Source organism: Ambystoma mexicanum, chromosome 5p, assembly GCF_040938575.1.
Source record: "Ambystoma mexicanum isolate Mex_15411 chromosome 5p, UKY_AmexF1_1, whole genome shotgun sequence".
Taxonomy (NCBI): domain Eukaryota; kingdom Metazoa; phylum Chordata; class Amphibia; order Caudata; family Ambystomatidae; genus Ambystoma; species Ambystoma mexicanum.
Genome location: NC_090930.1, coordinates 323,657,112 through 323,671,734, shown reverse-complemented (window position 1 = coordinate 323,671,734; position 14,623 = coordinate 323,657,112). Strand labels below are relative to the sequence as shown.

Sequence of the window (14,623 nt, the reverse complement as noted above, 5' to 3'; positions counted from 1 at the left end):
CGAGCTGTTCAGATAATGTGCACATATATTAAAATGCAAGCACACACTTTCTGCTTGCATGCAACTATGCATCTATCAAAATAATGGACCCTATTTGATTGGAATGAAACACTTTTCAATCCATGACGTTCTGCATCTTGTCATTTGTGTAGTCTTTAACCATAATTGTGAAATAAAAATGTGATTTCAAGGCGCTGAAACACTCATGATAATACATGCTTGAGCCGAATAGAAAGAGAACAGGGCCCTCATTGTGGGATAATGCCTTCCTCCGATGTATTGCCTGAAGCAAGGGCAATTCCCTGAGAAAGGTCATTAACCCTAGTAGGTTGTTGTAAAATAAAATAATGAGCGCCAGTTACCAATCTGCTGCTTTAGTAATGATGTTTGGAACAAGATCAGTAGCATAGATGATTGACTGCATTCTTAGAACTCTGACTGATTTATTTTATCCCTGGATTAAAAGTATGTAATTAGATTGTATATGTTATAGCATTTTGATTGCATTCTCTGCAACCAGAGTGAAATTCCCTGAAGATCTTCCTGGTGCCTTAACTTTCCACTTTCATAAAGTTGTGGAAAGAAAGTGTTTGCATGTATTAATGGACGCCTTTTAAATGGATTACTTAATGGGAACTCTTGTAACATTCACATTTGATCTGCAGCCCGAACCTCCCTCAGCCAACAAGTGGCAATTGGATAAATGGCTGAATAAAGTGAATCCCCCAAATAAGGCGATTATTAGCAACCACAATGAGTCCGCTGATGAGAGCATTTCTCAGCCTCAGAACCTCAAAGTGTCAGAAGATGAAAACAACGAGAAATGCACTGCCGTTGTACCCCAGACAGATTCCAAAGAAAAGGTGGTTGCCAGTCCGGTTAGGGAAAAAACAAAGCTGCGGATTGCCCACAAAGCTCCAGAGACAAAAAGCGCAAATCAAAAGTCACCAGCTCAAAATGAGTCTGCCCCACAAAGGACTACTGGTAAAAAGCAACCCAAAAAAATTGAAAGGACTTTGAGTACTGAAGATATTAGCTGGTCTAAGCCAAATACAATAAGCTGTACTCCCAAAGAGAAGGATTTTCGAGACTGCCAAGAGCAAGCTAAAGCTCGGACCAAGACATCTATTGGAAAAACAGCACCAAGGAAAGAACCAAGGACTAACAATGGGCCTTCCACTGAGAAGCGGAAGTTTAAAGGACCCTGTAAAATTATTCCAACATCAAGAGAATTGGTTGAAACAGAGTCATCATTTTCAGATACAAATACTGACCAGGAAGAGGTCTTACAGGTAAAACTATTCCCCCCTTGCATCTCAACGTGTGATACCAGCAAATCAAAGGACTCCAGTAGCAGCAGCATCACTTTAACTAATGTACACTGTAACAGTGATGCTTCCATGAATGAAGCCATTATTGACATTGAGGAACAATTATTTTCACCCATTCCAATTGTTCAAAATGAACTCCTCTCTCCAATACGAGAATATGAAGACATTAAATCACTCTGGGTAAAAATAGAACTGAGTTTGCTTTCACGCATACCTGGGCGAGACATATTGGAGTCGATTTCTATAAAAACTGAAACTAAAGAAACAAATGCCAAACATAGACTCCAGTACCTCACGCCAGCAACATCTGAGAAACCATCCTCCAAATCAAAAAGAAAGTACAAGGTGAGAAACATCTATGACAAATTCATTTGCTAATATGCTTGTCATTTGTTGAGGTTTGCAATAATGCACACTTCAGTATTTAAAAAATATATATATTTTAATCTCTGCTCTCCTGTTCTATCTCACTGTGTCTCCTTCTATTCCCTCACTGAATTGAAAATAACTATCATGTTGGTTTTTTTCATCATTTGACACTTTGTGAGCATATTTCTCCTATTTTATTTTGTGGTACATTTATGTCATGCATTCAAGTTTGCTCACAGGCTTGATATCAACCATAGAAACAATGAATACAACTCTAAAATGTCTCTCTCCTACAAATATAACTAAATCAAAACAAAATTGGCCTTTTGGATATATGCATTAGATAGTTCTATCCCTAAAATACTTTTTGCTATATAGACAACTTGTCCATATACTTGCAAAAAACACCCACAATTTGAAAGACTTCAATACACATCTCCTTATCCTGGTCCTTAAACAGGCTTTCTGTCAAAAATGTACTTCGTTAAGAAAAAATGCACTTATTTGAAAAACAGCCCCTCCAACACAACCTTCTAAATACCCATTAGAAAATATTCGTGTTAACATGGATAAATCTCCCTAGAGTTGTCCCCCAAGCTTTCTCCAGAACCTTTGTAAAAAGTATTTAGGTATTTGGCAGACAGCATATCAGAATTGATACTGTACTATGTTCTGGCTGACGATACTGTGCTCTTGTATTGCTTGAGAGTAATCTGCCCTAAAACTGCCACTAACTGGACTTCAATAAGCCTTGCATCATTTGTGCAGCTACCCTTAAAAAACTAAATTGAAATACCTTGAGTTGCTGATTCCGTTGTTATAGAATAGTTATTATATTGAAACCACTGCTGCTAATGGCGGATGGTATAAATAATCTCACATCGTTATGTTTCCCAGATAGAGGGTAAGGCCACTTCCAGTTCTACTGTTTCTATAGAAGACAAGCTGTGCAAACCAAATACCCTTTCCATAAGATATACCCAATTTAGCAGTTGACATAGAGCAAACCTCTAGTACCTAATAATTTTGCAAATGCCATGAACACGAAACTGACTGAGATTTCTTTTCAACTTAACACTTTTTGGATTCATATTACATAAACTGATGACTTTTCCACGTCTTCTACTGCCAATTCACCAGTTGGACAATGTGGATACCTACCCTTCAATATTGCATTTGTATTCCCTCTATTCTCACCTGGGGAATGGTGCTCAGCCAATCACGTGGCTGGAAAACAAGGGCGAGAACTACCAGAGTACAACCCACATTTGACCAGTTACCCGAGGCCTTCCCCAGATGTTGCAATTTTTTAGGTGCCGCACGTCCTGACATTTATAAGTCCACGTCACATATGTTGTGATCTGTTTTAACTAGAAGTTAAGAACCTGAAGTGTGGTTTATGAGTTTTATTTTAAAACGGAACTGACTCTACCTGTTTAAGACCTGTTTCTTCAATGATGGTTCTTAATGTGGATTAAGGATAGGATTTATAACAAAAGATTTATGCCTCAACCTGGAATTGTTAATAGGAAAATATGATATGAAAGCAAGAAATGTGTATCTCGCATTTATGGACATTTTGATAGGCCCCTGTTATAGAACACCCTGGAGAAATATTGGGCCTCATTACAAATCGCCCAGTATGGAAACAACGGTGGCGGTAAACCCGCCGCCACCGTTGTTTCCATGCCGGGCGATCACAACTCCTGCAGGCGGGAGGTGATGTTCCCGCCTGACCTGGCGGGTTTGACACCGCCCGCCTGCAGGCGGACGAGGAAACACCGGCAGCATTAAGAGATGCTGCTGGTGTTTCCATGATCCCCATTCCCATTGAGTCCCATCAGACTCAATGGGAATGGGGATTAACACCATTCCGCCTCCGTGATTCCCAGGAAACCGGGGTTGTAATGCCCCGGTAATTCCGGGAATCACAGGGGCGGAACTCTTCAGCAGTTTCAAATCTTTAAACTTGTACTCTATATTTCTGTGGAAAATAATATCAGGGAACTACAAGTCCCTATTAGTCCTTTGCATCTTGTAGTTTTGTCCCTGACTTCCTTCTTCCTGGACCTTTCCTGTAACTTCCTGCATAGGGCCTTTTCTCTTCTTTGATGCTCATAAAGACACCCAACAAAGCAAAGTCTCATCTAGTCAACTTGAGATGAATGCCAACGAAACATGACCTTCGGGCCTGCACTCAATAGAATTACGATCTCTCCAGTGTCTAATGATCACTGACTGATCCGATCCATCTGAGATTCCTACTGAACCGTTTTTTTGCTCTTTACCTGTGTGATGGGAAATTACAGAAAAAGGGGAAGTATATGCACTGCACCTGAATCATACAGGCATTTCAACAAGTAATCCTGATTAACTGTGTCTATGCTGGGTGGGAACAATGCTTGCCTCTGTGTATTTAATAGAATCAAGACTCCCTGTGCTGTAACCTGGGCAGTCTTCATTCTATGTCAAGACCAGAGGCAAACATTAACTTGTTCAAAGCTGTGAACTACAGTAGCCGCCCCTGACTTTATTGGCTTGAAGCAAACCACTTTAAAGTTACAATCGTTCTACCAGTCCGCAGCTTGCAGGACATCCTGCAAAACTGATCCCTGAAACAAACTTTTTGGAAGCCATAGCACCCCTCACAGAATGCTGCCAAACTGGGATAAATCAACACCTGTTTACGACATGATCTCGCGTACCCACCTAGCTATGGTGGCTGCTGCTACCATGTTAAAAGGACCTCATCTCGGCTGTCCTGATCTCGTATTCTTTAGTGCATGATGTCACACAAAGCTGTGGCTGTCCAGGTAAATAAGGGTACAAGATCGTTGAACCGTTAGTCTTTGCCCTTTTAGTAATGGTAAATGCCACTCCCTCGTGCAATACATCTTCCTATCCACATCTAAAGCCCTGATGTCAGCAACCCTTGTACAGGAGACTAGACATAGCAGCATTGCTAGCTTTCCTGTCAGTTACCCTAGCTGCAGATAATTGTTTGGTGGGCCCTTGGTGAGGAAACTTAGAACCATGTTGACATCCCGTAGATAAGCATATTTTGGGAGAGGAGGAGCATGGAATCTCAGTCCCCTGATGAGTCAGACTACGGCTGAGTGGTCAGCAACCATCTTCCCTTCAATGAGGCCATGACTGGCTGATATGGCTGATCTGCAGACTCCCAACATCCTGAACACTTTACGGTCTGCCACCAGGGAAGCTAGGAAATTAAGAACATGCACTATAGGGGCAGAAATGGGATGAAGACCCTGTCGCAGACACCAGTCCTCCCACTTTCCCCAAGCAGTGTTATAGCTCTTGAGGGTGAAGGGTGCCCATGATTCTTTGATAGGTTGGCCAGCCTTGCCGGAAATGCCTGGCAGTCTCCCATCATTTCGTGACACCCTGCAGGCCAATAGAGGAAGGGTCACTGTCCCTCTCAGAGGGTGACACTTCACAGTTGTGTCTGTCAGTAGGTCTTGGTTCTGAGGGAGAGCTTGAAGAAATCCAATGAAAGTTCAATCCGAACTGGAAACCAAGCTTGTGATTTCCAGGCGAGGCTACAATCACTACCTCTGCCCTCTCCCTGTGAATCTTTGCTAATATCCTCATCTACATTATGAATGATGGAAAGGCGTACTGGGGAGCCACTGGCTAGCTGTGCAGGAACATGTCTGTACCCAAAGTGTCCAAATGCAACCTCCAACTGAAGAATCTGGGGGTCTGAACATTCAGCCTGGAGTCAAATAGATCAAGGTCTATGGATCTTCAGATGCTTGCTAACTTCAGGAAAACTCCCCTGTTTATCTTCCAGACAATAGCGTATGTCAGGTACCGGGAGTTGCAGTCCACAACCACGTTCAGAGCTCCTGGGAGGTACCCTGAAGTGACCGATATGTTGCATTCCAGGAAATAATGCCAGAAGTGTTTTGCCAACTCTGCCCGCAATTTGAACCTCCTGCCCCCTAAATGATTTATGTGAAGTACTGCTGACACATTGTCCACTTTCATGAGAATGTTGCAGTTTACTTTGTCCCTTATAAAAGCTTTGATGGCGAAAGACCAAGCTAACAGTTTGAGACAGTTGATCCACAGGTCTAGTTCTTTCAGGGCCCATTCTCCCCCTGTTTCTAAGATCCTGCCTCTGACTCTCCAGCCTGCTCTGCTGGCATCTGATTCTCTGACTAGTTCTGGCATGCCTAGGAAAATGGCACAACCATTCCATGCCTTGATGTTTTGGAGCCACCATTCCAGTTCTGTACTCCCCTCCTGACCTAAGGGAATCATCTGATGGCACTTCAGACCCTGATGCAGGTGTCTGGTCTTTAGTCTCTGGAAGACTGTGTAATTCAATGGCCCTGGCAATATTGCTTGAATGGAGGAGGTTAATAACCCCACAATCCTCACTATCATCCTCAGAGATATCACTGTTCTCTTGAGACACACCCTCATCTCTTTCTTGATATTCGTTATCTTCCTTGCTGGCAGTTCTAGGGTTGCCTTCCTGATGTCTACAATGAATCACAGAAATACCATCCTTTTAGTGGACTTCTACTGATTGATGAGGAAACCAAAGGAACTAGCAGGTCCCTCACACACTGGGTCTGTTTTGCAAGTGCTTCCCTGTTATCCACTAAGATTAGGATATCGTCTAGGTAGATTATCATCTAGATACCTCTCTCTCTGGTCGCTGCTGTCATGGGTCTCATTCATTTGGTAAACGCCCATGGTGCTGAGGAAAATCCAAATGGCAGTCTTGAATTGACAAATATGCTCGTCCCATCCGAATCTTAGCCATGGTCTCTGCTCCTGCACTCCTGTAATTGTAAGGTATGCGTTGTTTGTATCTATACAGGTCAGCCAATTGTCCTTTCTTAGAATGTCCCTAAGGAAGTGAATGCTCCCCATCTTGAAGTGTCTGTATACAATCCACCCATTGAGCTCCTTCAAGTTCATGATGGGTCTCACTCTGTCCTTTATGTGGACAAAGAACATGTTGCTGATAAAGGTTGGGGCCGTAGGTCACTGCAAACTGACTCCCTTTGTGCAGAGTTGCTACAACTCGCTTTCCAGCTGTTGACACTCCCTTAAGGATGTATGAATGTGGGTACAGGGTTGTGATTGACTGGGTACTTCTATAAACTGTAGATCATAGCCTGTCTCTGTCTCCGTATGGCCTCTGTTACTTGATGTCATCACTGGTTAGGTGCATCTGTGTGCTTTCGCTTGTATCTCCTGTATGTTCGGTGTCTGCAAAGAGGCCATACGCTCCTTCTCAAAACTACCAAGGACACGATTGCCAAATATAGGGATTCCTCCCCTATCCAACCTAACCCACGCCAACAACAGCAACCATCCCAGCCTTGATAAAGACCCGTTTATGGTCAAAACACGTGTCGGCACCGTTTGAGGAATAATGTAAACACGTAACTTTGCGAGGATCAGTTGAATTATTTAAAAACAATAAATAATTATAACAAAAATCCAAGCTCAACGTGTGGACTCTACTTACCTTACTCAGCAGAGTGGGGATAAAAAAGTGATAATATATAAACTATAGCACCAGTGCCAATTGAGTAGAAACTCCAACCAAACTTCCTGTACTGCATTGGAAGCATTCAGACACGTCCCAACATTAGTATGCTCCTTCGTCTTTCAGAAGACAGTTCACAGTTTGCGTTTCCCAACAGACATACTGCTCTCTGTGCCCAGCTAGCTAGAACATCTCGGTCTACTGGTTTGCTGGTGTCTCTGGCCCTTTCGGCGAGGTCCATATTCCAGACCAGTCAAATCCAAGAGCTTCTCTTGACAACTTTTCCATGATCTGTCCATTCCCCTATGCAGATCTTTTGACGCTTCAGTGATAATTGCCTCTACCACCTTTCCTGAAAGCTCTGGCCGGGGACATTCTGAATGCATGTGGGGCCTTATTTTTTTTTCTAGTGGTTTCCTCTGATTCTCAGACATATAAAAGGCCACTCTAGGTGACAGCTGTCAGTTTTTGGACCTCAGATGTCTAATACTGTCTGGGTCGAACATGTTGGAATCCTCTGTGTGTGGCTCCTCGATAGGTTTCTCTTTCCTGGCTTTTGTCTTGCCCTGCAAGGGATCCACCTCCTCTTTCGGGCTATACTTATTACCTACCAACGAGACATCAGCGTCTTGTGTATCCTCTGTATCACCCGTATTATCATCCTCTGGGGTAGGAGTCTTGGCACAGCTGATTTCTTAAGGAATGCTCTTTCAGCTTCCCAAATGCATCAGCAGCCTCTGGGGCTTGGTTTACCACCCTGAACTTAGGACGCAGGGGAGTAGAAGAGAGCTTTCTCTTTGGGGTTTGAGTACTCCCCGGTGCATCCATCTCTCTTTGGGTGACTGTAGCGGACATGTCTTTCACTTTGTCACTCTGTGTTATATTGGTCCCTAGAAGGGGTTTCAGAGTAAATAATCTCTCCTGTAGGGGCTTTGCCCCATGAGCCACAACCTCCATTAACCAGTGTCTCCCAACAATTTCTTGAAACTGAGGACCAGGTCGCTCTCTGTTTTTGCCTCTGCGCAATCCTGGTTCTCCTCACTCCATGTGTAGTCTTCCATCATTAATGTGAAAGCATTATCCCGAATTGCGGTGGAGTGCTGTTCAAATAGTGGTTAGTTCCAATGCCTGAACTAGTAGGCTGAGCAACACGCATGTTAAGACTGTAATGGGCTTCATTTTTTCTTTTATTATTATTATTTGTTTCCTTTTATAATGTGGCTTAGAGAGATATAAGTTTGACGAAATATAGCTTTTATAAATAGCTTATGTTATGAGCACATACACGCGGGAAATTCTATAATCATAGAATGAAAGCCGACTGATCCCTGAGTAGTTAAAGCCTCTCGATAGCTGTCCGTCGAAGAGGTTCTGTGTGCACCAAATAGGTCCATGTGTCTGTGCAGAGGTTCTTCGGCTCACTTATCCATCACGGAACTCACCTCTTTGAAGTATGGGAGGTGTTCTGATATATCGGGTCCTGCTCATGTTCCCAGAAACTGACGCTGCGTCGCGTGAACGCTCTGTGCAAACAAATCGCAATTAACGACACCAACGCACATGGCACAGCTACAAAATACGTGTTTGTACACTACATGATATCAGTTAATTCCCCATATTCAAATAAACTGTGTAACAGCATGAATGATATAACTTGAAAAGCAGTACATGCTAGAGTTAACTGTCTGAAGAGCAGAAAAAAAAGAGGAAGGGACCTAAGCAGGAAGTGAGAGGATAGGTCCCGAAAGAAGGAAGTTAGGAAAAGAACTGTAAGACCGACTTGTAGATCCCTAATATTATTTTAAAGAGAAAAAGTGTAAAGATTTGAAACTGTTGAAGAGTAAAGGTTGAAGCATAATGCTTGCCTCCGGTCTTGACATAGAATCTATACTTAAATAGACTGGATGATTATTTAGAAAGGCTTACAAGAGATATCCCTCAGACTGAAAGGCTATTGATTCCAACGTTTGCAAACACTGATGATTTTGTTTTATTGGCTAGTATGCCAAGGCTTTTTAATGAATTTATAACATAATGCCAAATGAAAATCAGTGTTTAGAAATCTAATATCATGATGCTGCAAAGAAGGCTGAAAACAACAATACCATTTCATATTGATAGACAAAAAATTATTTCACTGCAGAAGTTTGATTCCTTAGATATAACATTTTTTATAAAGCTATGCTCCCATGCACACATTGAGAAAGTTTTAAATGTATGATAATGAAAATGTACATCAACTTGTAGCCACCTACTTTGGCAATGCAGTTATGCTGATAATGGCTCTATAAAAAGCTAAATCAGCTGCCATTGCTAAATATGGAAAATCTCAGAAAGTAGTAGGGAATCCCCACCATAACACCTCGATCTGCCAACGCTGTTCTAAAGGTTAGTAAATGGGTTCAGGCACAAACTTGCAGAGGAAACAAAGAATTATTCCACTTTATGCACATCCAAATATCTATGCAAACACCATGCCTATGGGTTAGTCCAAAAGAAGAACAAAACAAAATATTGCATACATTTAATGTGAAACATTTTAGAAAACCCATACATGTAACAATATATACATCAATCTAAAAGCAATACTTTTAGAATATTATTCTGACCTTAACCAGGTACAGTGGTGCCATAGCCAAATTTGCCAGTGGTGGGGCTGTGACTGTGGCCCTAGAGGCATATAAGGCCCAGGCGTGACAGGCAGCCCTCTATGGTGCCGAGTTGTGGGGCTGGTCCAATGGTTCACACTTGCCAGCCATATAAAATACATTACAACCAATTGGGCCTAGCTATTTCCACAGCGAATTTTCGGATCAGCCTTGAACTAGACTTGCAGCCAATTGATAAGGTTTGCAGGGCAAACACTGTGTTTTAGTGGGTAATGCTATGACCCAACTGGATCCTGACACAGGAAGGAGTCATGACCCTGCCATGGCTTCTATTTTTAAAGAATGATCTCCAAACACTTGGGCGTTATGACTATTGTCTGATTTGAATACTATTGGTGGTGATTCCAAAGTTAATGTGCAGCGTGTACTCATGGCCACAAGGGAAGCTGAAATTGGTAGGAAGTTGTCGACTTCGTTTCACTTTTATAGATATTGGTCCCTGAATCAGTATGAGGGCTATGAAACTTATTCGGACCGAATGCATCGGAAGCAGATGAGATCTCACTTTACCAAATCCCACATTGGGCCTTCCTCTTGCTGCTCTAAGGTCCAGGTGAAACCCTAATGTTACCCTGACCTGTCTTTTCTGCCCAGATATTGTGGAAGATATGGTCCATTTTATTGCTCTGTCCTAAATATGGTGATCTAAGAAAAGGATCCTTAAAGCAGCCAAGGTTGAACTTTATACTTTTGCAATAGGGTGGTATTTACTTAGGGAATGGCAAAGAAGATCTAAATGTGTGATTTAATTCACAGGTACTGCGTTGGGCCCCAGGGACGTTATAGTATCTACATGAACCCCCTTTGAAGGTGAAGATGAGAGACCCGCTGATCAGCACTGTCTTCTGTTCCAAATTAATTAATTTGATTGTCATATGGGTCCTTACTGGGTTTTGTAATCCAGACTCCTCCTTGTGCACACTGTCACTTTTGTAATTGTACTGATGATTACTGTTTGCTAAATACGCAGTGATTGCTTCCAAAGGGGTGAATTTCATCTGAAGTCTGCTCATGCATCATTGCACATTTATGGGATTTCTTTCTGATCTCACAGAGATTTTAACGTTGACCTTCATTGGGCCCTGTATATGGAATGCTCTTTATGCACATTGGCACGTTTGTGAATTTTATTTACGATTGCTTTCTGCTATAACTACAGTGATGTTCCCAAGTAGGTGAACATTGTTTGAAGCTTGCTTTTGTATTGTTTCAGATCCTTGTGAATTTATTTGATCCCACAATGATCTTAATGCTGTGCTTTTGGTAAATCTTTGTGTTGGCTTTTATGGTAAAACTACCGAAATTTAAGCATGAACGAAATGAACATTATTAGTACAATGACATGTCATTTCACAGGGATCTATAGAAATAAATGCCAGCGCTCTGTGTTTTCTGCATTTCACCACTGGGAACAACTTTATGCCATGTGTCCCTTCATGTAGATTGACCTAATAGTATTCATCAGGACTAGGATAGCTAGTATAAATACTTTATCTTCATTAATCCCTAGAAAGGCAGTGAGTATTGTGTCTTTGTGCTTCCAAACATGATGTCTGGTGTCTCTGCCTTCACAAGGGGTTTAGGCAAAGTCTTAAACCGCAGTTTGTTTATCAGTTTTGTACAAACGGCCTTGATTTACTGTTGAAATCCCCCTCCATGACACAGGAACCACTACATATTCCATGTGTTCCCCGTGGGGAGGAAAAATTATATAAATGTAGCCTCTTAGCTGGCCTAACCAAGATAGCTTTTCATGCAGAGCTGAAAGCTCGCAGGGACTCTGCCAAACCTGCAATGATGGCTGATGTACCCGGCCTTTGTACATAATGCACACAGGGAATCTATTAATGACCAAAACCCAGTCGCATTACCCTCACCCCCTGAAACTATCAAAACATGCTTTAATATCAGGCTACGAGCACATGCAGGTCAAAGGCCAAGACTTAGAATTGCCAATGTATGCAAGATCATTTACAGCTCCTGCAAGCCACATCATTGTTTGTTGAGGTGGCTGAGACTGCAATGCACCCTTCACATGGAGATGGGAGATGGTCACTCATCGCATAACCTCGGTCAGATCATTTGGTTTAAGGACCATTCCTCCCCATGCATAGTACTCCAAATAATTATTTTAGCTAAAATAGAAGCATGTTCAGTAAGAGTGACTCGATCCCCCCTCACATGACATTTGCAATGGCCTGGTTTGGACAGGAGACATAAATACACTCACAGATGTATATCAAAGAATATGTGGATATCTTGCACCTGTTAAAAATAAAATATAAAAGAAAAATAACAAAGGCTCATCCTTTGACCTGTAGCTAGCTGTCAAAGGTTGATAAGCTTGATGTCCCACTGTTAGTCAAGCTCTCATTGGCCTCCCAATAGCTCATGGAAAGTCTGCTCCCACAGCTCCATGGCTATCCGCCCCATCACTTACCTAGAGACACAAACATCAGCGAATAAGCTTCTCAGCTAGTAAAGTGCATTAGGAAAAGATCAGGCAAACATTCAAGGCACGGGCTAGCAGCAATTGAAGGCACTATCCAAGTTGTCCTAGGCCGCCCAGATGTGATTGAAAGAGAACTCTCTGAGGCCAACAAACCCCCAGTTGCCCAGGGCACAGACAGTGGCTAGAGTATATATTAATAATGTAAATTAAGTGTAATGTATGAATTCAGTGTCAGCTTCCTTATGAAACCTTCTGACGCAAAGCCAAAATATGAATTATTACATCAGAAGATGCAAATATATCATAGCAAGGCCCTCGAATTATCCTTATAAATAGTTTAAAGGGTATGTAACGATCCATGCGTAAAACAGTGGAGAATCAAAGCAGGTGCAACAGTTTAAAGCGGGTTATATACGTTATGAAGGTTGTGGGTATTTCAAACTCTGTGCCTTCCCCCATTGGTCACTGTGTCACTGCAGCATCCGTACTAGTTGCATATCATTGTCCTCCTGTTAATTCCATGTACTGGCCTAATGCTAACTGGTCATCTACCAATTAGTTACGCCGAATGGTCTCTTTGTTGCCAAGACACAAGGATTGCTACTATTTCTAAAACAAAGCAGAACGTGGTGGGGAGTACGGGCTAGTAAGAGCGGATGAACAAAGGAACGTTTAAAATATTAGGGTGGAATGTGAAAATATATTTGGATAAAACTCTATCCAAATATTGCAGTAAATAAATAAATGCAATGTCAAAAGCTCCACTGTGCTCACACCCACAGCTGCTTCTGCATTTATCCTAGCACCTTGAATCTACCCCAAGAATCCAGAGCACCCACACTGTGCTACGTGCACTCACCACATCTCGCCTCATGGCACTCTGTTACTTGCTTCTAATTCATGTAAGACAGGCCTCTCTTCACAGTCAGCAGGGTAAAGGCGCTAGTGTTTTGAATGACAGGTGGCAGCAACGTTCTGACAGTGCCTTTGCTCCAATGTCTGTTTATAGCTCACACAGCACGTTTTATGTTTGAGACAGTTCTCATGTCATGCAGCTGTTTGGAGTGGCATGCGATGTTCGCTTATGAGTGCCATTTCGGGAAATAAGAGAACATAGTGAAAACAAAACAAAATGCCACCCACTTCTGTAAAAAGCAAGGCTGGGGCCGGGGCAGCAGGTAAAAGTGGGAGTCGAATGCATGAGACATTTGGTGCCTCGGGTGTGAGTGCTCAACTTTAACACCCCAACAAGCATCACCTGCCCTGCCATTACAACCATATGAGGCCAATATAACAACATCTCTAACACTTATACACCAACACATTTTGAGAGCAGGACAGCACATCAGGTTGCTTGGTTTGCCCTGAAAACTTGTTCAGGTATACTTGCACAGCCCTCAGAGGTAACTCGGTCAAAATATACGGAAGAGCCAAAGTACATTGCAAACACTGGCACACTTATATACATATTACATTTTTGACCAAGGTGATGGTTGACAAAGCACATATTGGCCCTCAGACTTTCTTAGAGCAATTCTGAGCTCACAGTATGGGTCCGTATTGAAAGGAACTAGCATTATCTTCTGGGTGCATAGCCAATATGTATCTAAGTTGTCCCTAGCCAATTAACTCCCTTGATGTGTTTACGCTTATATTAGTTTTCTCTAGATATGGTGTTAGCCTATCTGTACTGATCCTGAAACAAACTAACAGGGCCCCTTCTGCTTCCTGATGCTCAACTATTGCTCTGTGGAAAAGGCAGAGTCATTTTGGATTGAACTAGGGCACCCCTGAGCATCTTTCCAGAGTCATTGGGCATTGCATGCTGCCAGGTCCACTTTGCAGGTGCAGGGCATTTAGCCCTTCCACGGTGCCACCAAATTAGCAGGTGGGCTCATTAGGCATGGGTTGTAGACATGCCCAATATCCTTTCCAGCAGGCGCCTTCTATCATCACCTGTTATCATGCCCAGAGGGCATTATGCCCCAAACATGGCATTCAGCTATTCCCTTGTTGTCCCACAGCCACCTGATGGGATCACCAGCAATGCTCCTGTTGTACCCATGGCCAGTTGCCACTTTGCCAGGGGACTGGTCTTTGGCTTTGCTGTGTTCACTCTAAGGCACTGGACATGGGAAATGGGGATGGCCTGGGCCACCCCACCACAACAGCAGTCAGTGACCTCTTCGATCAGCATGTGGATGAAGGCTATGCCTCAGTCCCAGAAAGGCTAAGTGAAGTGGTCAGGAGCTTAGCCTGTGCCCATGTC

At 42.7% G+C, this 14,623-nt stretch overlaps 1 protein-coding gene across 3 annotated transcripts in view; it reads left to right on the top strand.

Annotated features, from left to right (window-relative positions):
• AFF2 (ALF transcription elongation factor 2) overlaps nucleotides 1-14,623 on the top strand; it is a 1,055,119-nt gene that overhangs the window by 878,254 nt on the left and 162,242 nt on the right. For all 3 annotated transcript variants that reach the window (XM_069612762.1, XM_069612763.1, XM_069612761.1), the window contains one exon: nucleotides 666-1,676. In XM_069612762.1, the coding sequence (XP_069468863.1) occupies nucleotides 666-1,676 (1,011 nt within the window). The remainder of the gene's footprint in view (nucleotides 1-665; nucleotides 1,677-14,623) is intronic.